Source organism: Oenanthe melanoleuca, chromosome 1A (assembly GCF_029582105.1).
Source record: "Oenanthe melanoleuca isolate GR-GAL-2019-014 chromosome 1A, OMel1.0, whole genome shotgun sequence".
Taxonomy (NCBI): Eukaryota; Metazoa; Chordata; class Aves; order Passeriformes; family Muscicapidae; genus Oenanthe; species Oenanthe melanoleuca.
Window position 1 is genome coordinate 3,782,871 of NC_079334.1, and position 22,687 is coordinate 3,805,557.

At 49.9% G+C, this 22,687-nt stretch overlaps 2 protein-coding genes across 3 annotated transcripts in view; one reads left to right on the forward strand and one right to left on the reverse strand.

The window, feature by feature from the left end:
- Positions 1-22,687, reverse strand: part of WNT5B (Wnt family member 5B) — a 66,626-nt gene that overhangs the window by 23,117 nt on the left and 20,822 nt on the right. Inside the window, exon 1 of one of the 2 annotated variants that reach the window (XM_056516323.1) lies at positions 10,946-10,999. The exons of the other annotated variant lie outside the window; for it this stretch is intronic. The gene's annotated coding sequence lies outside the window, so the exon portion shown is untranslated. Of the gene's footprint in view, positions 1-10,945; positions 11,000-22,687 lie in introns of those variants that run through there. 2 annotated transcript variants of the gene reach the window in all.
- On the forward strand, positions 10,661-13,551 carry FBXL14 (F-box and leucine rich repeat protein 14). The gene has a single exon (XM_056516325.1). The coding sequence runs from the start codon at positions 10,889-10,891 to the stop codon at positions 12,089-12,091; it is 1,203 nt and encodes a 400-aa protein (XP_056372300.1). The 5' UTR covers positions 10,661-10,888; the 3' UTR covers positions 12,092-13,551.

The window sequence follows — 22,687 nt, forward strand, 5'->3', positions numbered from 1 at the left end:
ACAGGCTGAGGGCACAACAGAAAATGAACATCAGCCTCTTGGACAGGAACTACACAGAGCTATGATGCTGCCAAAGCTCTTGTGTTATCAGGGCAAGGCCTGAAGTGCAAGAACACAATAGCAAAAAAAGGAAAAAAAAATCCGTGCGCTAAAAAAATTTATAACAAAGCATTAGTTTGAAAGATGGCTCTGTGGAAAAATTACCTGATTTGTAACAGATGAAGTTTCCAGTATTTGTGCTAGCATTTGCTGCTTTGTAAATCCTTCCCAAAAAGGAAAAAAAAAAAAAGAACAACTGGAAAAGTAACTGAACTGCTAGTGCACTTTACTCAAATTTGTTCATTTTCATTGACTTTCCCTCAGTTTTCAAAGCATATTATATAGATATTTTAACTGCCAAAGCTATCCAAAAGCTTTCCAAAAAAAGCTGTGCTTTTTTCCTGCTTCTCTCGCCAACACGAACTTTAATGTGACATTTTGGTACAGACACTAGAATAGCATCCATCTCCTCCTCCCACAGCTCTGCCTGCCCAGCAGGGCTAACGAAAATTAAAACTTGCTTTACATCAACACAGCCAGTGCAAGTTATCACCAGACCAACTTTCCACGCATGGGGAGGCTTTCTGAGCACATCTTGCACTCCACCAGTGGCAATCTCATCCTCCACAGAGCTCAGCCCACACCTAGGCTTCAAAAGAAGGAATCAGATTTCAGAGGTGCCTGTGGAAAACTGGTGTTTTTCCTTTCCTGCTTTGGACATGAAAAGTGTTGTAGACACCAGAAACATAACTCCAAGAGGTTAAATTATCTGGAAAAAGCAGGTACTTATCTAACATCTAATCTACTCAGAAAGCAGTGTACAAGCCCATGAACAACTGGCACCAGAGAATTTGGCCCTGAGTGGTTCTGAGTCCCACATTTTGCAGCCCTTCAAATACAGATTTAAAAGTCACTGTTCCCACAGCAGGTGCAGCTGGGCTGGATAAAGCTGCCCCATTCAGATCACTACAATCCTGCAAACTTCAGAAAGGCACTTGGGTATTCTGACTCCTAATGCCAACCAGTTTTCAATCCAATTTGCTCTGGAGGGAGTGTGGGTTGATAACATCTTTGAAAGATCATACACCTGCAGTGTCATACAGTGTGAGATTGTCACAAGGTCTCAGAATCACACCTGAAGAAGGGAACCAGCAGGCACTGAGTGATTCTCATTCCTGGTAAAAATTCAGAGGGAAGGGCTTTTTCCTCAGAAGCAGCCAGTGCTTGGAAGACTGAGGCTTTGGCCTCTCCTGTGGCCAAACTGTACCCTGGGCACAGGGTGGACATCAGGTGCCCTGCAGGGACAGAGCTCTCACACCTTTATCCTAATGACACTTTCTGGCCATAAATACTGCATAAATCCTCCAGTGAAAACATGTAAATATTGTCATTATTCAGTCCATTCTCACACTAGACCTTGTGCAGAACTTACCACACACAACTGAACAGTCTACAGGAAATGGTTTTTTAAAAATCAAGAAATGTGTTTCTTTTTCACTTGAAACTAAAGAGAAAACACATAATGGGAGAAATCCCAAGATCTTCCAACTGCCACTCAAGTAGAGAGAATTAAAATTATCTATTTTACATTACAGTCCAAAAGAATATTTACAATCCTGGAGATTCTTTCCCCAACCTCTTGAACATATTTATTCTCTCTGGCAATATACTGTTGAGTAAGTCAACTGGACAGGACTAGGGAATTTATGAAGGTGGAACAGCTGTACATCTGGAATGCAACCTTTGCTTTATTGGACAACTACAAAGTTCTTGCAAAGAAAAATGTATTTGTCCTGTAAAAAAACCCAGAGAAGATAGGAATTGCTCATCTTGCAGGAGAGGGAAGCATGCTGCATTGCACAGAGGGGTTAGAGGCTTGCTGGCAGGTGTGGACCTCAGAAAGATTCTGTACGAGGATATGTGCACCATCCTTGCAGCAGGCAAGGTGTAGGATGAAAGAGGGAATTGCCTGAGTCTACACTGCAGGGGAAGCAAGAAATCCTATTAAGGATTTATGCTGTTCCAGCAAAATAACTTCCTCACTAGAAGCAGAAGCCAGCTTTTTCACTGTCTTGACTTTGCTCGTGCTGACAGCATGCAGTTCTTCGGTCAAGCCCAGTGCCAGCTTTGTACAGAGAGATTCAGCATCAGGAAATGGGCTAGAAAGGCTCCTACTCCTGCTCTCAGTCATCATTTCATTTGCCTCTGAGATGCACTTCCAAGACTCTGAGTGAACAGCCCTCCTGTTCCTGAACACTTGTAAAGAGAAAGAAGTTATTTACTACACGAATGGGTTTGAAAATAGAGTGATGTGCACATTCAAAAATATGTTCTAGGGAAGGCATGTATGGGAGATGTCTGAGAAGACATTTGTGCGTGGTGTGTAATAATTACAATGTGTTTTCATTTACACAGTGTCTCCTCCACGCAGAAGGGAATGTAACAAAATATAACCAAAACCACACAGCCTTACAAATAAAGGGACAGAGAGAGAGAGGGAGTTTCATACAAAGGTTAAACAAAAAAATCTGTTTAATGTCACTTTGGGGATTACAGGAACTGCAGTAAAACAAACATCCAGAAGAAACTTTGAAGAGTTGCTTCAGGAAAAGCACGTGTGTGCCACCACATCTGCATATTCAATATGTCTTGCTGGGACAGCCTGGGGAAAATAGGAAGCTGGAAATTTTCAGTGTGGGAATTAGATGGAAGAATGTGAACCATTCTAAACAAAACAGAGTGAAGCTGCCAGCTGACTTGCTAAAATGCCAGTGCTCTCTAGGATCCCTTGAAACAGAGCTGAGGACTGGCCTTGCTGCTCAGGGAGTGGGTTTGGAGCCAGGAGATCTGGGCTGGATTCCTGGCCCTGCAACAAGCCCAGCATGTGACCCAGCTGGGAAGTCATTCAGCTCTCAGTTTCCAAAAGCTGATTTCATGCCTACACTTCTGGGCACCTGGCGTGAGACAGCGTGAGCCCAAACATCCCGGACTTCAAACAAAGTTAAGCTGCAGGTACTCATTCCCCATCCATGAAGAACACACAGCTTGGGACTTAGCTCCATCACAGATGAAGCAGGGCTAAAACCTGCTTCAGAAAGCTCCAGGTACTTCATGATCAGACATCTTTTGCCAAAGGAGAGGTGCTATGGAAATACAAAGGACTATCACTGAGTTATCTGTTGCTTCCCATGTCCTGTGGCAAATATTGCCATTTTATAAATATTTTCACAAATTTCAATGTATCTGAAGATTTTTATTTATGCTTCCTGCTTCAGGGCATCAAGGAATAATGTTCTCACTGTTCCAAAAGGAACCTAAAGGATACAGATCAAGACTGCTGGCAAAAAAGCATGGAACAACAGCACTGACAAGACTAGGAAAATACTAGATCTCAAGGATGAATTAGTGGAAAGAAAGACATTTTTCCACATAATTTAGTCAGCATGTATGCTGGGGGGGAAAAAACCAAACAGAAGTAAAGCCATATTTCTAGCTTATAGTTTTCTGTGTGCACACATTTTTTAAAAATTCAGAACCATCAGAACTAGAGAAAGTTGTATTCTCATTGTACATCAGGGGGTCTGGCGACACAAATTGATTTACATTATACTGTAGGCAAAGGTTTATTATTTTTTTTTTTTTAACGAAAAGTATAGACACAAGTAGATAGAACAAGTGTAAAACACAGATCTTATTCTACCCATTTATATTTCCACCTCCAGCATGGTGAACTCTTTACTTTCTTCCTGCCCTGTTTGTGTCTGCCCTTAGTTTTACCCCTGCATTTCCAGAGAGGATTTCCAAGATTTTTGTCGTGCACAGATAGATAACACATGTTGGCAAATTTAGCTGCCTTAATGGGGTTTTAAAGTTTCCACATGAACCCAAGAACAGAAGCAAGAACAAAAGAAGTTTCTGAAAGGGAAGTCCCTTTGCAACCATTTTTCTGTGCATCCATTGTAGTTGAACCAGATAACTTTCAGAAAATCAAGGGAATTTAGCACAGTTTCTGTGCTGTTACATCTAGGAATAAAATGTTAGAGTAACTTCCTTTGGCCACAAGCAATCCAAACCCTCCATTAAGTTTAACATTGTATTTTGTGTCTTTAGCCTGCCTTCCTTATAAAACTCCATGTTCTAACTCTCACCTTTGTGCCAAGCTCTAACTATGAATCTCATTTTCACAGCATGTTTCCAAAACAGTATTGCCCTATTTTTCAGTTTTCCTCCAAGAATTTACTTCAGAGCCGGTGCTCGTAGGGCAGGTGACATAACTTGGTCCAATTCAAGTGAATTGCCAATTTTAGAATGTCATTTACTACCTGAAAATGTGCTGGTGGCCACAGTCCAAAGAGGGAGGAGTCAATAGTTAAAAGTAATGCACGGGTACAAAAATCTTGTGTTTTAAGAGCCACACAGCTACATGAGTACCCTCCCCAAGCTGAGCTTACCCTCTTGTGAGTTTACCTTCCTCTCTCACTTTGGCAAGAATATATGAATTACTTGTCCCTGGACCTCACTCTGAGGGCCTCTTGCAAGGCTTGACTGGAAAGTCCAGGGACTGATGCTTTTTCTTCCTTGCAGCTTCTGACAGGGAGCACAGGGAGAAGCTTCCCTGACAGCCAAATAGCCCTTACCCACTGGCCAGTAATGCTACACCTGCCCTGACTGCATGGAAGCCTCTGGCAGAGAGAAGGCTGCACCTTCTGCCCGAGCCTCAGCCAAGGGCTGGAGCATCTCCCCCATCCCAGGGTGAACGTGTTGGCTGTCAGTGCAGCCACACACACAGAGCATCCATCTACCTCTGCTGGGTTTTGGACTAAACCTGTGCTACAAAGGAAGATTTCACAGACCTGCTGCTGTAGCAGGTACCACAAGCATGTCAGACACACGTTTCTGCTGTGACTGCAGAGCTGTCCCTTTTAGCTCCAGTTGTAGAGGTCTCAGAGTTCAATCCCCAGGAACCGCTTATGAAAGCAATTACCACCTGAAAGGTCTCTTTGTTTTTGTGCCACTGCTTTTAATAACAATGATTGCATCAGATATTTTCTGCCATCTTGATCTTTTTTGGTACTGCTAACTAAGAAATGACAAAGCCCAGCACTTAAAATAGCACCCAATACAATGAATGCAAACGCTCGGGTTTGAGGCTTTACATCCTGCCCTCCCAAAGCTCTTTCCCTTTGATGATTTTAGCCCCTGCGTACCAAGCTCCACACAAGCCCTGAAGGGTGTGACATGCATGGCCAAACCAGGGAATCACCTGCAGGCAGGGGCCAGCTTGACTGCTCTGAGCACCAGACAGTCCTGTCCCACAGGAGCAGACAGACGGACAGACAGACATGAGAGGCACACAGCATTTGAGGGAGTTGTCTGGACAATCACAAATTGCTTTGATTCTTCAGGCAATCCTTTCATTCATGCTTGGTTCAATCTGTTAAAGCAGCATCAATTGCTGGCCAATTTAACAGCAAAACTGGGAATATAATCCAGACCTCCCACACTTCACACTCTGACCATTCCCCCCTCATATCAGCAGAGTTATGCTCTTGTCAGCTACTGACTGACAAGTTAAAACAAGACCTGAAGAAAATACCCAAATCCCAAAGGCTCAAATCTGTAGCTGGAGTCTGCACTGAGCCATTAGCTCTGAATTTTGCCCCAGCATCTAACTATACATCCACAGTATATTGTATTTTGAATAAACCATCTGATTCCAGGAAACACATGGCAGATAAGAATTACTTTGTGTGGAACAATGAAGCCTCATGTAGCACCTATTAGAGGTATAAAACCTCCAAAGCACAAAACTCCACTTTTTTTAAAAGGAAAGCTTCATAGTGACCTAGTCTTCACAACAAAGCTCAATAGGCAAAAGGATCCCAGTATTACAATTTCCAAATAATCATCTGATCACTTACATTTTCTTTATATTCTCTGACCAAAAAATGAAAGATCACAACCAGCACGAATTCCAAAGGGAATCCATTCACTGAACAACCTGACTTTTAATGTTTCCAGCATTGCAGCAGCCACCACCTCTCTGGGCATCCTGTGTCAGTGTTTCACCATCCTCAGGGTAAAAAACTTGTATCCAGTCAAAAGTGACTCTCCTTTGGTTTAATTATTGTACTATTGCAACAGTTCCAAAAGGACCCTTTTAGTTTCATTCATAAAGAAAAAAAACATTCCCCAAATCGATTTTGAAGAGGCTCCACAAAACCAACTTTAAACCCAGTTTAAGACCATGGGTTGTATGAAACTTAGTTGACTTTTTGTGGTCACACTTCAAATCTGATGAAGAAGGTCTGGAAGCCAACTTTGAAGGACAACTGTAGCCCCATGGTGTGTGGCTGCATCTAAGTACAAATAGATCAAAAGAGAGAGAAAGGTTAGCTGGGCATGGGTTTTATTGTCCAAATGTTTTTGTGTCACTTCTGTCTTGCAGTCTCAATGGCCACTGCCCATAGGCAAAAAAAAGCCAAAGGCTAAAAAGATTCCTGTGGATAAATTCACAAGATTTTCACTCCACAGATGAAGCCATGAAAATGCAGAAAGCACATGGAGTAGTGTAGCAGAAGAAAAGGAAGGATAAGGAAGGACTCTGTTCTCTTAAATGACTAAATTGAACCAAAAGTTATCCTGCAAATTGTCAGGCAAAAGTAACAAACAAGGCCAGGCTGAGATGGGAGCTAGAGAGAGACCTGGTGGATGCTACACCCAGCCATGCAATAAAAGATGCAGGATAGACAACAGTGCAGCTTTATCAGCACAAGCTGCTTCCAATCATAGAAGCCACGAGTGAATGATGTGGATCTTCCTGAACCCCTGCCAAGCAAAACTGTACGGTCTCCACTGAACACCGGTGTAACTGGAGGGGAAAAAAAATGAAGCATTTATCTGGCAAGTGCTTTCTAGAAGAGAGCATGGCTGTCAGGAGCAGCTTGAGGGGCTGGAATGCTAGAGATGGTTCCAGGGGGATGGAGCAGCCATCAGAGTGCATGAGACAGGCAGGGATTTTTCATAAAATGCAGTTTTTCACACAGTGATTACCACCTCCTACTTATACCACATGACATCATGAAAAACATGGCACATAGTCCTTTACTCCTGGAAACATAAAGTCAACTGAATAACCATGTGACAAATTGTCCCTTTTCATGTACTTTGTACTCTGTATTTCTAAACCTCTATTTCCAAACATCTGTCACTTAGACAGAGAAATAAAAATCTGATGGAATAGTAATTTCTGTGCCTTCTTCTCCCCAGACCAACACTACAGAAGATTAGGATTATGAATCCAAATTCCAGGCTGTTCCACTCAACATGTAAACCTTAACTGCTCAAAAGAAAGGACAGATGGTCTAAGTATACAACACATGAGAAAAGAGAATTCAGAGTCTCCAGAAAATGCATCATCTAACCTCTGCTGGCCACACACAAGAGGCATTACAGACACAATATGCCAAGACACAAAGAAAAAAGTATTTCAGGTAAGCTTTTCTGCCTTAAAGAGCATGCCTTTTCCTACTCCCCTTCAAATGTGGTTTGAAAGGCTTAGGGAGAGGAAACACCACATTATTTCCATGGTAAGAGTCTGCAGTTGAGTTTGGGACAATACAGTGAAAGCCTTCATTAGCACTCTTTGAGAACAACTCGTAGAACTTGCTTGTAGCTTTGCCAGTTATGAGTAATGCAACAATCACTAAGATACACCAACACTTCTGTGTCACATTTCCTTCACACGTTGCCTGGTGTCTACTGGACTCAGCCTTCTTGTGAGCAATCCCACTGCCTCCAGACAAGGAATCCCTGCCATGACAGGTCTGTGAGATGCCACACCTTTCACCTGCTCCTCACTCCAGGGAAATTCTCCACTTCAGTTTCTGCAACTGATCTAAGCAAAGCTTATCTGCAGAGAAAAATATATATTGCCCCTAATGTTTTGCTTATTTACCTGGTGGTTAACCAATCTCCCAACAGCACAAACTGCAAAAATATGCCACAAAGGTAATACACTCTGGGCGACACCCCAGTACAGTTCCTGTGTGTGACTGCAGCTCCATAATCACTAAAACCAGGTCTAGGCATTGCTGGATCACCCAGGAGCACAAATTTCATGGGGATCAGGCCAAGGCATGTGATCAGGCTGCTGCTGATTGAGCCAGAGCGCAGGATGCGGAGCCAAAGCCAATCCTGCTCTGGCCACGTGCCAGGCACAGGGGTGCAGACGATACCTGATCTGGCTGGAGCTGAGCACAGTGACACCTGAGCCGGCATAAAGTCTGCTAGTAAAAAGTTAACCTGTCAAAAACTTCTTGAATTAACTTGAGCAGGCAGGGTGAATGAATACCAGGTCAGCGCTTCACATCATGTGGCCACCCCATTTTGGAGCCAATAATAGGAGCTGCACTGCTGGCTTTTGTGTGCTGCCAAACCACAGCCTAATGTCGATTGTGATGTTTATATGCATGGGGAACTCGGTGTAGGATCAGGGACTCACAGTCCTTCAACTCGCCTTGCCTCCAACTTAAAGCAAAAAGGAAAGAAAAAAAATAAAACCCTAATGTTTAACCTCTACAGAATCCACCAATATGGAATCTGCATATGAAGGCAGAGCCATGACTGCTTCTGTACCAGATAAACTTAAATGATAATTAAAATAGAGCCTATTTCTTCAGATTAGTGAAGGCATCAGTACAGCAAACACATCAGTAACTTGGATGATCTGTGCACTATTTTAGCAAGTGAGACAGTATTAAAAACATACCGTGTCATGTTGAAAAACTGCAAACTTTCTTTTTTCTTTACTAAGGAAGAGCAGTCCTGCTCTTCTGAAACTGCGTTGAAAAGCCTTACCTGATCTCTGGAAGAACTTAAGCCATTTTAACACTGCTGCAATACTGCCCAGTTTTCAGAGTTACATGAGTACAATTGCACAAGGGTAGAGGCACATAGGAAACATGGTTTTCAAACAGTCTTGAAATTGCTGGAAGTCACTGGAAATTGCTTGGTTTATGTGAGTACTTCAACAATTTTCAGAGCTAGTTCAAGAAGGCCATTACCCGAAAACCATTTTCAAAAGATTTTCCATTTCCCATTACAAAGGCCCTAAAATGGTCCATGCAGAGATGTATGGCAACCTTGACAGCTACCCAGAGGGAGGTGATCCTGCCCCTTTACTCAGCCCTGGTGTACTGCACCCAGTTTTGGGCTCCCCAGTACAAGAGAGACCTGGAGCTCCTGGAGAGGGTCCAGTGAAGAGAGACAAAGATGACGAGGGGACTGGAGCATTGCTGTTATGGGAAAAGGCTGAGAAAATTTGGCTTGTTCAGCCTCAAGAAGAGATGACTGAGAAACGACCTCATCAATGTCTCTAAGTATCTGAAGGATGAGTCAAGAGGATGAAGCCAGGCTCTTCTCGGTGACATCAATAGGACAAGAGGCGATGGGTATAAACTGACGCATACACAGTTCCTCCTGAAAACAAGGAGTAACTTCTTTACTATGTGCGTGCCATGCACTGCACCAGACCGCCCAGAGAGGTTGTGGCATCTCTGGACAGACACTCGAGAACCTTCTGGATGCCACCTTGTGCCATGTGTTGGAACCAGAAATGCCCCAGGTGACCGCTGGGGTCCCTCGGGCCGGGCTCGGTGACCGCTGGGGTCCCTCGGGCCGGGCTCGGTGACCGCTGGGATCCCTCGGGCCGGGCTCGGTGACCGCTGGGGTCCCTCGGGCCGGGCCCAGGTGACCGCTGGGGTCCCTCGGGCCGGGCTCGGTGACCGCTGGGGTCCCTCGGGGCGGGCTCGGTGACCGCTGGGATCCCTCGGGCCAGGCCCAGGTGACCGCTGGGGTCCCTCGGGCCAGGCCCAGGTGACCGCTGGGGTCTCTCGGGCCGGGCTCGGTGACCGCTGGGGTCCCTCGGGCCGGGCCCAGGTGACCGCTGGGGTCCCTCGGGCCAGGCCCAGGTGACCGCTGGGGTCTCTCGGGCCGGGCTCGGTGACCGCTGGGGTCCCTCGGGCCGGGCTCGGTGACCGCTGGGGTCCCTCGGGCCGGGCCCGGTAGCGCCCCCGGCGGCGGCGCGGGGCAGCGCAGCCCTGGGCGGCAGCGGCGGGGGCGACCCGCGGCCCGCGCTGTTTCCAGGGCGACGGCTGCCGTGTTCCGGACCGTACCATTGCGCAAGCGGCGCGGGTGAGGGCGGGCGGGGGAAACAGGCCGGGCCCGGCGCCGCCTCCTCCCCGGCTGCCTCCTCCCCCCGCGCCTGGCCGCGCCTCCCCCCCTCCCGCGGGCCGGAGCGGCGCCGGGCCCAGCAGCGCGCGGTGCGGAGCGGAGCGGGCGGGCCCGGAGCGGCGGAGTCGGTACCGGCGGCGGGCGGGCCGGGCCGGGCCGGGCCGCGCCACCCCCTGCCCTCGCTGCCTCACCGCCGGCGCGGGATGCGGGCGGCGCGGGGCCGCGGGCTGTGAGCGGCGGCAGCGCGGAGACAAAGGGAGGCGGCGGCGGCGGCGGCGGGGCTCGGCGGCCGGCGCTGGGCACGGGGCGCGGGGGCCGCCGCCGGGGCGCGCCCGCCGGGATGCGGCGCGGGGCGGCGCGGCCGCGGCAGCAGCGCGGCGGCGGCAGCGGCGCGGCCCGCCCGGCGCGGCGGTAGAGGCGGCGGGGCCGGGCCGGCGGTCGCGCAGTCGCGTCTCCCGCGCCGCCCGCGCCGGCGATGTGAGGGCGGCGGCGGCGGCAGGAGGAGCGCGGCGCGGAGCGGAAGGCGGGCGGGCCCCGGGCGGAAGCGGGCCGGGCCCGGCGGCGAGGGGCAGCAGCGCGGCGCCGGCGGGGGCGGCCGGGCGCGGGCGGGCGTGCGATGGAAACGCACATCTCGTGCCTGTTCCCCGAGCTGCTCGCCATGATCTTCGGGTACCTGGAGGTGCGCGACAAGGGCCGCGCGGCGCAGGTGTGCACGGCCTGGCGGGACGCCGCCTACCACCGCTCGGTGTGGCGGGGCGTGGAGGCCAAGCTGCACCTGCGCCGCGCCAACCCCTCGCTCTTCCCCAGCCTGGCGGCGCGGGGCATCCGGCGGGTGCAGATCCTGTCGCTGCGGCGCAGCCTGAGCTACGTGGTCCAGGGCATGGCGGACATCGAGAGCCTCAACCTCAGCGGCTGCTACAACCTCACCGACAACGGGCTGAGCCACGCCTTCGTGGCGGAGATCAGCTCCCTGCGCTCGCTCAACCTGAGCCTCTGCAAGCAGATCACGGACAGCAGCCTGGGCCGCATCGCCCAGTACCTCAAGGGCCTGGAGGTGCTGGAGCTCGGAGGCTGCAGCAACATCACCAACACCGGCCTCCTGCTCATCGCCTGGGGCCTGCAGCGCCTCAAGAGCCTCAACCTGCGCTCCTGCCGGCACCTCTCCGACGTGGGCATCGGGCACCTGGCGGGCATGACCCGCAGCGCGGCCGAGGGCTGCCTGGGCCTGGAGCAGCTCACGCTGCAGGACTGCCAGAAGCTCAGCGACCTCTCGCTCAAGCACCTGGCCCGCGGGCTGGGCCGCCTCCGCCAGCTCAACCTCAGCTTCTGCGGGGGCATTTCGGACGCGGGGCTGCTGCACCTGTCGCACATGAGCAGCCTGCGCAGCCTCAACCTGCGCTCCTGCGACAACATCAGCGACACGGGCATCATGCACCTGGCCATGGGCAGCCTGCGGCTGTCCGGCCTCGACGTCTCCTTCTGCGACAAGGTGGGGGACCAGAGCCTAGCCTACATCGCACAGGGCCTCGATGGGCTGCGCTCGCTGTCCCTCTGCTCCTGCCACATCAGTGACGAGGGCATCAACCGCATGGTGCGGCAGATGCACGGGCTGCGCACCCTCAACATCGGCCAGTGCGTCCGCATCACCGACAAGGGCCTGGAGCTCATCGCCGAACACCTCAGCCAGCTCACGGGCATCGACCTCTACGGCTGCACCCGCATCACCAAGCGGGGCCTGGAGCGCATCACCCAGCTGCCCTGCCTCAAGGTGCTCAACCTGGGACTTTGGGAAATGACTGAGAGTGAGAAGGTCAGGTGAGAGGAGGAGGAGGGTGCCCCGAGACCTCCATCTCCTCTGGAGGGACTCACTGACTGACTGACTGACTGACTGCTGCAGAGGAGGAGAGAAAGAGAGAGGGGCATGCACAGAGACATGCTACCCACGCAATCTGGCACTGCAGGGAGGAGCACAGAGAAAGAGGGTATGTCCTCGACCCTTCTGTGCTGCCTGCCTATCCTTGCTGTGGAGGAGGAGGAGGAGGAAGGGGGAGCAGGAGGACAGAGAGAAAGCACCTATCCATTTTCCAGGTCATGCCTCGAGCTCTGTGCTAGGGAGACAGAGCTCTCCCTTCCTACAGCATCCTTCCCTGCTGAAGAGGTAGAAGCCCACACTCTTATGCACTGGGGCTAGAGACACCCCTCTTTATCCCCACTCCCACATTCCATCCCCTCAAGCACTAAGGATGGATAAAGACCCTTGTTCTGCCATGTATTCAGAATAGATTATTTTTGGTTTATATAAAGGAGAGTGGGAATGAAGATGGGAACAAAAAATAGTAACAGCAGAAAAGGCTTCCTAGCTACACTCGTGTACCCAGCCACCCAGTCATCCTGCGCTGGGCACAGACAGCTTGTGATAAAACCACCATTCCACCTCTGTGCTTGCCCCTCCCCTGTCAACACATTTGTGACACAAATACTGCTCCGTAGGTACATTGATTTTTTTTTTTTTCTCCCCCCCCCCCCCCTTTTTAAATCTCTTCAGTCTCCAGTTTCGTGTTATTCTCTGCTGTGGGTGGATACAACCTCCCACTATTCCAGTTCTCCAGTGCACTGAGACTAGCCATAGCTACAGCCTCCCCTTTTGTCAGTATGTTTCCATGTCATCCTGCACTATGCGTAATGGAAAAGTCCAGGCACTCCATTCTCTCTCCCCATCTCTCCACTGGAGATGAATACACCATTTCCTCCTTCTCCTGTCTCTGTGGGGACTGGACACAGACCCCACTCTCTTAAGCCTTCCTGTGCACTGGGGGACACTGAGAGTTCCTGAGACTTGTCTTCCCTTTCATCATTCTCTTTTTCTCCCCTCCTCCTCCTTGGCAACAGGGATAGACATATCCAGCCACATATCCATTCCTCTCTGGGTCGGGTGGTGAGCAGGTAGAAGGGAGTTCTAGCTCCTCTCTACCTGGGGGACATGAGGAAGAATCTCCAGCTTCATTTCTGCTTCATTTGAGATACTGTGACCTGTTTTTATTTTTAAATGCATAAAAAAAATTACTGCTACAAAAACAGCCTCTTACTCTCCCATCCCTTGCTTACGTCCTGCAATTGATCCCAGTTTTCCTCACTCATTCTCCCCTTTACAGTATTCATTTTCTTACATGGTTTTATTTTTAAAGACATATGAAGTTGCTGTTCTTGTGGATTTTTAAGTACATTTTTTTTCTGCTGAATATATTCTATATATATAAATCTATATATGATGTCTGGCTACCTCGTTTTAATTTGTTACTTTTTTTTCCCCCTCCTCAAAAGCCCTGGAATTCTTACAGGAAAGAGATTTTGAGACTGAAACATTTTTGTGCCTAGACTGGAATAATGCCCCTTGGGTTTGTTCTTATTTTTGCCTCTCCTCCACCACCACCCCTTTTTTTAATTTTTTTTTTATTTTTAAATTTTTAATATTTTTTTTAGGCTTGCCCTACTGTGTCCCACCTTCACATTCTGGTTGTGCCTCTCCCTTCCTCCTCACTGGGAACTGGGGACCCAAACTGTGCTTCTGCATTTTTACTCTTCTAGCACAAATATGTAACGTGAGAATCCATGCTGAGGATTGGGCTACTGTTAACAAAAATGTGTAAAATGCAAGTTCGGTTTTTTTTTTTTTTTTTTTAAATATATATGGATATATGCAAATGCTTTCCCCTCCCCTCCTAAGCCACCTACAAAAGGTCACTATGCCAGGCTTCCTGTTTGTAGGTGGAGAGGAGCAGAGCTGGCCTAGGGGCCCCAGGGCTGCCATGTGAAGGGGAGGAGACTGAAGTTCATCTGTCTTATCTCTGTTCTGTCAATAAAATGGAGCTGGGTCTTTAGATTATTTTTTAATTATTATTTTAAAGAGGAAGAGTAAGTTTGGGTTTTGTTTTTTTTGTTTTGTTTTTGTTTTTAAATATCTTGGCTTTTTTTTTGCTTATCTGTTCAAAATCTCAAATCCTCCACAGTAACAGGCCAGACCACGGAGTTAACGCAAACCCAGAGACCCCCTATGGATTAATTGTACTGTTTGTGAATTTGTATAAAAAAATAACAAAGATCCTCTTAAAACATTTTATATTCTTACAATAAAAGGTTAAACATATTTATATAATAAAAGAGGAAATATGAAGTATGTTTTTGAAAAAAAAAAAAAAAAAAGCCGTATCTGTGTTGTCTGTGCTTATTGAAGATGTGTATGTGTTGGGTTTGGTAAGAACAGCCTTGTGGTGTTCTGATGGTGGGATCTGGGGCTGCAGGAGAAGGAAGGAAGGGAGCCTGATGCCTCCTGTGCAGGATGTTGGGTAACATCACCACGAGGAGTTTGTAGGGAAGGGGTTTGGCAGGACCAGCCGTGGCTGTGAGATGCTGGCAGCATCCCTGGGGACAAACCCAGCTCAGCGGCTGAGTCTGAGGTCAGACAAACCTAAAGTGCTGAAACTTGCTAGCAGCTGAATCGACTACTTGGTGACAAAGGACAGCATTTGTGAGGGGGGGGGGAAAAAATGCCTGTGTTTTATTTTTTAAGCTCCAGACAAACTCCATGGCAGAGGATTTTTTAGTGATTTAAACTGTGGCCCTCCCCGGATAGAAGACCCATCAAAATAAAAACATTTCCCAGCAGTGTCAACCACCAAAATCCCTTGCCCTTGCAGACCTGGGAAATCTGAAACGTCTTGGTTGATTTCCACTGGCCAGCCGAAGATTAAAGAGAAAGTAAGTGGGACCGTGTTTAAAAAAAAAAAAAAAAAAAAAAAGAGTTTGAATAATCTAACGTGTCCTTTGTCCTCCACCATAATCTTTCTCCTCAACGTTATGACTTTTAACCCGATGCGGTCCCTTTTTAGCCTCCCCGACGTGGGGTGTTTTATTGTTGCCGGGGATGGAGCTTAAGCGGTGTTTATAGGGCAGCCACAAAGCGCTTCTCCCCCAGCCCGGCGGCGGGGCTCGCTCGCCCGCTGCCCCCTTCCTGCCTCGAAGGAGGGGGAATGCGAAATGGTGGAAGAAGGCAGAGCCATTGTTCAGCAAAGTTAAAAGAGGAGCTGTCCTTGCTTGCTTGCTCAGTCATGCATACTCAATCTGGCCGGGCCCGGGTCCCTATGGAAAGGAGGAGGGCGATTCTTCCCCTCTTTTTAACATTCCTCTCCAGGCCTGGCTGTATTTAAGCTGCTTTCCTCCGCGCCGAGGAGGAGGGAGGGGGATGGTCTGAAGTTCCTGTACATTTGCATTTTAAGCACTTCCAGCGCTGAGCAGGCCACTTTGTTCCCGCTGCGGCAGCCGTGCCGGGTGCTGCTCCAGGTGGGATGCTCTCCCGGAGGAGGTGCCCCGGGTGCCCGCACCTGCCTGCCCTGCTCCACCCCTGCCTCACGGGCATTTTGGCTGAGGCTGGACCGGGCACGCTCCTGTTGCCAGCTTTACCCACCTCTCCTCTTTTGTGTCACTGCTGCATTTCAAAGGGGAAAGTAGTGCCTGACTCCTGCCCTCTTAAAAAGAACCACCATCTCCTCTGCATCCTAAGGACCTGGGCTATCTCAGGGTCGGGACTTGGGGGCGTGTGCTGTTCTATTCCCTCCTTTCCAAGACTTCCAAGCTTTCTGCTGGGAGTCCATTCACAAAAGCTGCATTGTTCGCTTTAGGGAAAGCCACCACAATTGGATCTAATTGAGCCTGACACTATATCCATCTTCCTCTACTTGGAGGGAGGTGTTGGGGTCTGTATTTCCTGCATTAAGAAAAGAGTTTACAGTAACTTCTTGATGGAAAAAGAGCATGTATGTATGAGTGTTATAAACAACAGGAATTCCAGATCAGGTTCCCATAACAGCTGAAAACGTAATTGCTCCTGGGGTCAAGCAGCAGTCCCAGCCAAGGATTGGGAACGATAAACCTCTCCAAGTAGGTTTGTTTCTGGTGGGTTTGGGTGAAAATGGCATCTCCTTACTAAGCCCCATGTTCACATGGATAACAGTGGGACATTTCATGTTTCAATATGATGTGTCTGCTCATAAACTCCATAATCAGAACGAGGATGGGATTTTTTTTTCCTAAAAAATCCCCTGAACTTCTTCTCTAAACTCAGGAAAAAAAAAGCCAAACCAAAAGCTTTGCCCACATGGCCCAACATCCTCTTTTAAGGAGAACACAAGCCAAAGGAAGTTGCCAAAACCAAAGCCACCCTGAAGCCCAGCTCACAGACACCCTGGACTGTTCCCGTAGATGGAGCAAGTGCTCCTCATCCCTTCCTCTCATGCTCCATTGTGACAGCACCTCCTTGGACACGGATGCACGCCAACAACCAATTACCACATAACTTCTCAGCATAACCAACCACTCTTGAATTTTTGAACATGACTCAGTTGGCAAATGGGGTAGAAAACCATAAAAACCACTCCTCTACTTGAAGCGAGCTGGCAGTGTCCTGTCTGTGTCAGTGAGCCCACAGTGCCCCAGCAGTGGCTTTGGTGCCAGCTTTGACAGCTGTGCCCAGCAGGAAATTGTACTGGAGGGCCCCTTGCCCACACCTGCACAGGGCAGGGCACGGAGGGTGGCCCAGGGACCTGCTTGATGGACCAGCACTCTGAGGAGCTGAGGGGCCACGCTCCAGAGGTTGTGGCAGGAAGAAGAGCAGAGCAGGAGCGATGTGCAGGGGGGATGGAGCGACTGAGCAGGAGAGGAGGCAGCCAGGGACGAGGGGCAGCAGCTGGGGATGCCAGCTCACAAGAAATCCTGCGTGTGCGTGGGGTCCCTGGGCTGCTGCAGCAGCTGCTCCCCTCGCCAGATCCACGGCTGGCTCCTCTCCCTGGGAGATGGGAGGAGAAGCAGGCTCCACCTGGGTCCTACTGCCCTTGCACTAGCACATGGGAGGTCCGTGCATGACAGATTTATACACTTTATACCTTCCTGCTGCACGCTGCGGGTTGGGCTGAATCAGTTTGTCATGGTGGCTCTGGGGTCCTTTGTTTCACGGTTATAAATAACAGGGTCACGGGGCAGCTGTCAGCCAAACCACCTGGGGCCTGTGCTATGGCCAGAGGTGATCTCTGTGCCAGGCAGCACACAGCTTACTGCTGAACCTGCCCCTTGGGGGTCAGGGAGGGGTTAAAACGAGACCTGGGTGGCCAAGACACTCGTAGATTTTGGAAACAAAGCTAGAAATTAGCACAGGCTACCATTAACAGTGCAAGGGGAGACGTCCCTGGATCTGGCAGCCTCGCCATGTACGAGTGGGGGATGCTCCAAGAAAAGTGAACCCTTTTTTTGTTTTCTCTCTCTCCCTCCTCTACCTTAAATGCCACTCTTTCAGCCAGCAGCTCTTTAACAGTGCCTTCTGTGGAGGAGAAAGATAAATGGATAAACTGGACTGGATGGTGTGGGCTGGACCCCTCAGGACACCAGTGAGGCCCCGAGCCAGAGCTGCTGGCTGGGCTGCACTGACACTCCCCACCCTGCCCAGCCAGCCAGGCTGTCCTGCTCAATTCCCCAGCCCCAAGCTGCACGGAAGAAAGAGCTGGAGAGGGTTCATCAGGCTCCTGTGCCAGAACTTAAGCCTCCAGCCACATTTGGCAGGGATGTGCTTCTCCCCCTTCTTTAATTAAATTTACCATATGCACTAGCTCAATGACAGCCCAAACTGAAATCGCATGATGGAGATTTTGAAAGATCCGAATCTCATCTGTCCCTGCAAGATGAATGGAAATGGGATTTTCCTAAAATCTGGGGTGTTTCTTAGAAAAGGTGTCAAAAGTTTAGTACCAGTGCCTGGACACACACCCTGAGCAAGTATTTCCACATGAGAGGGTTAGTGAGACATAAACCAAACTCGTATTCTGCTACAGAACTAACTCAGATCTAGAAATGGGAACCTTCTCCTAGTTATTTTCCTTCCTCTGAGTCTTGTTTCTCTGGGCACCATGTAGTGATTTCATGATGAAGCAATTTCCCCTCCCAGCTTTGGGGAAAAAAAATAAAAAATCCCAAACAAATTTTATCTGAGCTTGGTCCTGTTCCTCCCCGTCCTTTTCCTCTTTCTCCCCCCAGATATCCCAGCTTTACAACCCTTGGATGTCTTTAGGGGTTTGGCAGTTGGCACACAGATCCCAGCTCTGCAGCCTCTCTCCTTGTTCAGTGAGCTGAAATGCCAATAAATCCCTGCCATTATCTCCCTCAGTGACAGCTGTGGTGGCACTCCTGGCTCCCCAGCTTCGGGTGCATCCTTCAGTGCCATGAAGCCTCCTGCCACACTGGGTAGAAGTCCTGTGAGGCAGTCAGACCACAGGTGAGCTGGCTCCCTCTGCTCCCCCGGGCTCCTGGAGCTGCCAGGGATGCAATGCCCGACTTGGCTCCAGCAGATCTCCACCCACTTGGCCAAGGCACCCTGTGCAAATCGGCCAGAGGTGAGGGATAACGAGATCCCTCGGGCTACTCGTCTATCTAACACCCAGGAACACCAGGAAAACAGATGGAGACCACGCTGCTGCCTGTGGTGCTGGTGAGGTCTCTGCAGTCACATGGCTGGGTGGCACATCCCCATCCCCATCCCATTCCTGTCCTCAATCCTGATCCTCATCCCCATCTTGTTCCCATTCCAGATTCTGATCCCCATCCCGATCCCAATCCCCATCCCATTCTCATTCCTGTTCCTGATCCCCATCCCCACATCCCGTTCCTGATCCCAATCCTCATCCCTATCTTGTTCTCATTCCTGTCCCCGATCCCCATCCCAATCTCCATCCCTTTTCCCATCCCCATCTCGATCTCCATCCCCTATGCCCATCCCTTTCCAGATCCCTTTCCCGATCCCCATCCACATCCACATCCCCCATGCCCATCCCTTTCCAGATCCCTTTCCCAGTCCCCATCCACATCCCCATCTCTATCCTGATTCCCATCCCTTCTCCTATCCCCATCCCTTTCCCGACTCCTTTCCTGATCCCGATCCCCATCCCTTTCCCAGTCTCAATCCCCGTGCCTTTCCCGATCCCAATCTCGATCCCCATTCCTTTCCCTTTCCCGATCTCTCTTTCCCCATCCCGTTCCCGTTCCCGATCCCGGAGCGGCGCTGCCGGCTCTCCGCGGGTGCAGTGCGCGTTGTGCCCGCCAGGCGGCAGCATTGCCCGCCGAGTGCCGCGTCCGGTACCGCGCGTAACGAACGGCAATTAATTAATGGACGGCAATTAATTAATGGACGGCTCTGCACCCCTGGCATCAAGTGGGAGGGACGAGGAATGGGATGGATTAAAGGGTTCAGCTGTCCAGCCCTGGACACGAACCAGCACGGTGCGGCCGAGGCGGGAGGTGCAAAGGATGGGGAACCTCAGGCTGCTCATCATCATCATCATCATCACCATCAGCATTTGGTGAAGGGTCCCGAGGGTTTGCACCATAAACCAAACTGGAAAGCCACACCTGGCATAGCTGAACTGGGAGTCCATTATAGAAACACAGGTTTGGGTTGGAAGCGATCTCAAAGACCATCTAGTTCCAGTCCCCCTGCCACGGGCTGGAACACTTCTGCTATGAAGTGGCTGCTTAAAGCCCTATCCAGCCTGGCCTTGGACACTTCCAGGGATAGAGCATCCACAGCTTCTCCAGGCATCTGTTCCAGGGCCTCATCACCCTCACAATAAAGGCTTTCTTCCTAGTAAGTAATCTAAACTCAACCTCTTTCAGTTTAAAGCCATTCTCCCTTGTCCTATCACTACACCTCCTAGTCAGAACTCCCTTTCCAGCTCCCTTGCAACCCATCTAGGTACTGGAAAATGCTCCAAGCTCCCCAGAGCTTGCCCTTCTCCTGGCTGAACAGCCCCAACTCTCTGAGGCTGTCTTCACAGAAATGCTCCAGCCCTCTGATCACCTCCATGGCCCTCTGGACTCGTCCCAACAGGTTCATCCCCTTATGCTGGGTGTGCATCAATGCTCCCCATCACGTGGGAACTTCACACCCCAGCCTGCAGAGCTGCCTCCTGGAAACCATCCATCCTAGACTCAGCACTTCTGCCCTAAAACAATCTCTTGGCATCTGTAGCTTGACAGCAAAAAACATATATATATACATATATTTTTTTTTTAAGCATGCAAGCACGAGAATGGTAATGGCACAGGACCAAACTTAAAATAATGCTTAGATTATTTTCAGTTTTGTTGTGCAGGATTCTGCTGTGTTGTTGGCACAGTTACTCCACTGGACGCCTCTGCAGCGATGTAAGTATATGTATGTGTGTGTCCTTTCTGGTACATAAATTTAAATAGTATTTTTTTTATCCAGTTCTTACACTGCTGCTACAGGTACAGTGACGGCGTCCTTTTCGGAAGCAACTACACCTTATAATTTACAGAATTTTCATAATTAGCTCTGCAGACTCATTACACACACAGACATCAAAAAGGGAAAATCAGCAGTAATGGGGGAAGAGAGGTGGAAACAACTTGACTAAGGCAATGCCCCAGATCCCAGTGTGGCCAAACAGTGCCTGGTGTCCATCCCTTCCATCTCCTTCTGACCCAGCAAATGCAGGAACACTTCCCAGCACAACAACAGGTACAGCTCTGCCTGCAGCCCTCTGCCTGCTCCCTGCACATCTGCACCAGGACTGTCCCTGCAGCAGGGACCACCCATGAGGATCAAAGGCACCACACGGTCCTCAAGGCTGCAAATGTCACCCTCTTCCCCAGAGTCACCTGCCCACCAGCACAGACTTGCCCAGACCACACTGAAGGCCAGCAGAGAGCCAGGGTGACTTTTTCCCTCCACACCCAGACCACACAGCCCAGTGGTGCCTGGGCTGCCCAATCCCTTCCCCTCACCTCCACTGGGCTCAAATGCAGCACATCAGGGGGAACATGGGGAAATATCTCCCACCACACCTGCCAGGGAGTCAGCGGGACAGGGGAGGCTGCATGTGAGCTCCCACCCTGTCCCCAGTGCCAAAAACAAGCATGTTAAAGCTAATCTACCCCTGTCTCAGCTCAACTGCTTTTCTGTGACTAAGCCCCTTATAATGGTTTTACTAAAATCCCCTTTTGATGGAAAAAAACCCAGCTGGAAGTTTCGGGCAGCGGCACAATGTGCAAGTCTGCGTGTCCCTTTCCCCAGCTTCACAAAAGCCTCTAATCGAGTGGAAAATTTGCTGGAGGCCAGAGGTTTAGGCCTGCAATTATTTTTTAAGGGATTATCAGGAGAGAATGGCGGTACTTACGACCCTCCCTCTCTTTGTGCTCTGCTCTGTGCCGCCTTCAGATGGACTCAGCCAGAAACCTAAACCACCGCAGCTGGATTCAGCAAAACCAGGGCTTGGCTGGGCAGCTTGCCTCCTCTCTGTCTCACAGGACAGATCCCAGACTCCAGGTTAGATGAGTCCCACTCCAGCAGCATGCAATGAACAGAAGTGCTTTTCCACAGAAGCAACACTCTCAGATTTTTTTTTTTTTTTTAAAAGAAAAGCCTGAGAAAAAGCAAACTGTTCCAGCCCCGTGAGCCTCAGTGAAGTGAGAAACCAAGGAGCCAGAAGGGATGAGGTCCATTGGACAGGCTGAGCTTTGGCTCTGCAAAGCCATTATGTAGGAGGTCTTACACAAGTTACTCATAGCAAGCTCCAAAAAAGACTTGGCACAGGGGATGTGAGTGCTGTAACACCCAGCTCTGGAGGGCTCTGCTCCAAGGGTGGGTCCTGGCACTGGGGTCCTCGGTGCTTCTGCGGCCTCTGAGAACAGCCAGACACCACTGAGCATCCAAAACACCTCCTGGCCTGGGCATGGAGCCACTGATGTCAGCGCCCTGAGCGTGGGCAGCCAGAGGAGAGGCACTGCTGGCCCTCCTGCCCAAGGGCTCTGTGCCCTGCTCAGAGCTCCCAGTGCTCACACCTGGCCCAAAGTCAGGTGCTGCTCCTCTTCCATCAAACTGCCACCTTCCCAGCCACAGCCAGAAGGAGCAGAGCTGTTCCCTGCTTCTCAACAGCAGCCTAAGGAAGCCCTGCTTTAATTAATCCCTGCCTCCCAACCCACCCCTCTGGAGAAGGCACGAGCTAACCACAGGAAAAAGGGCTTCTCCTCACTGTTCCCATGCAAGCCACACCAGAGTGTGGATGATTATTCCAGACTTGGAGCAAGGAATGAAACATGTGAAGGAAACAACATCCCAAGACCTCTCAGCATGCTGGCAGCTGTTGGCTAAAAGGAAGAAGCAGCTCATCTTTTGAAAGATGTTTCAAAACAAAGCGGCAGCTGCCACTGAGGGTTTTTTTTTTTTTAATCTTATCGTGCCTGCACGTGCTGGGTGTGCTCTAAAAACACCTGGGCATGCTGAGGGGCCAGGATGCTTGACTTCTGGATACTGGTCAGACTCAGGCACTTTGGGGAAGGAATTTTAAGTAAAAAAACC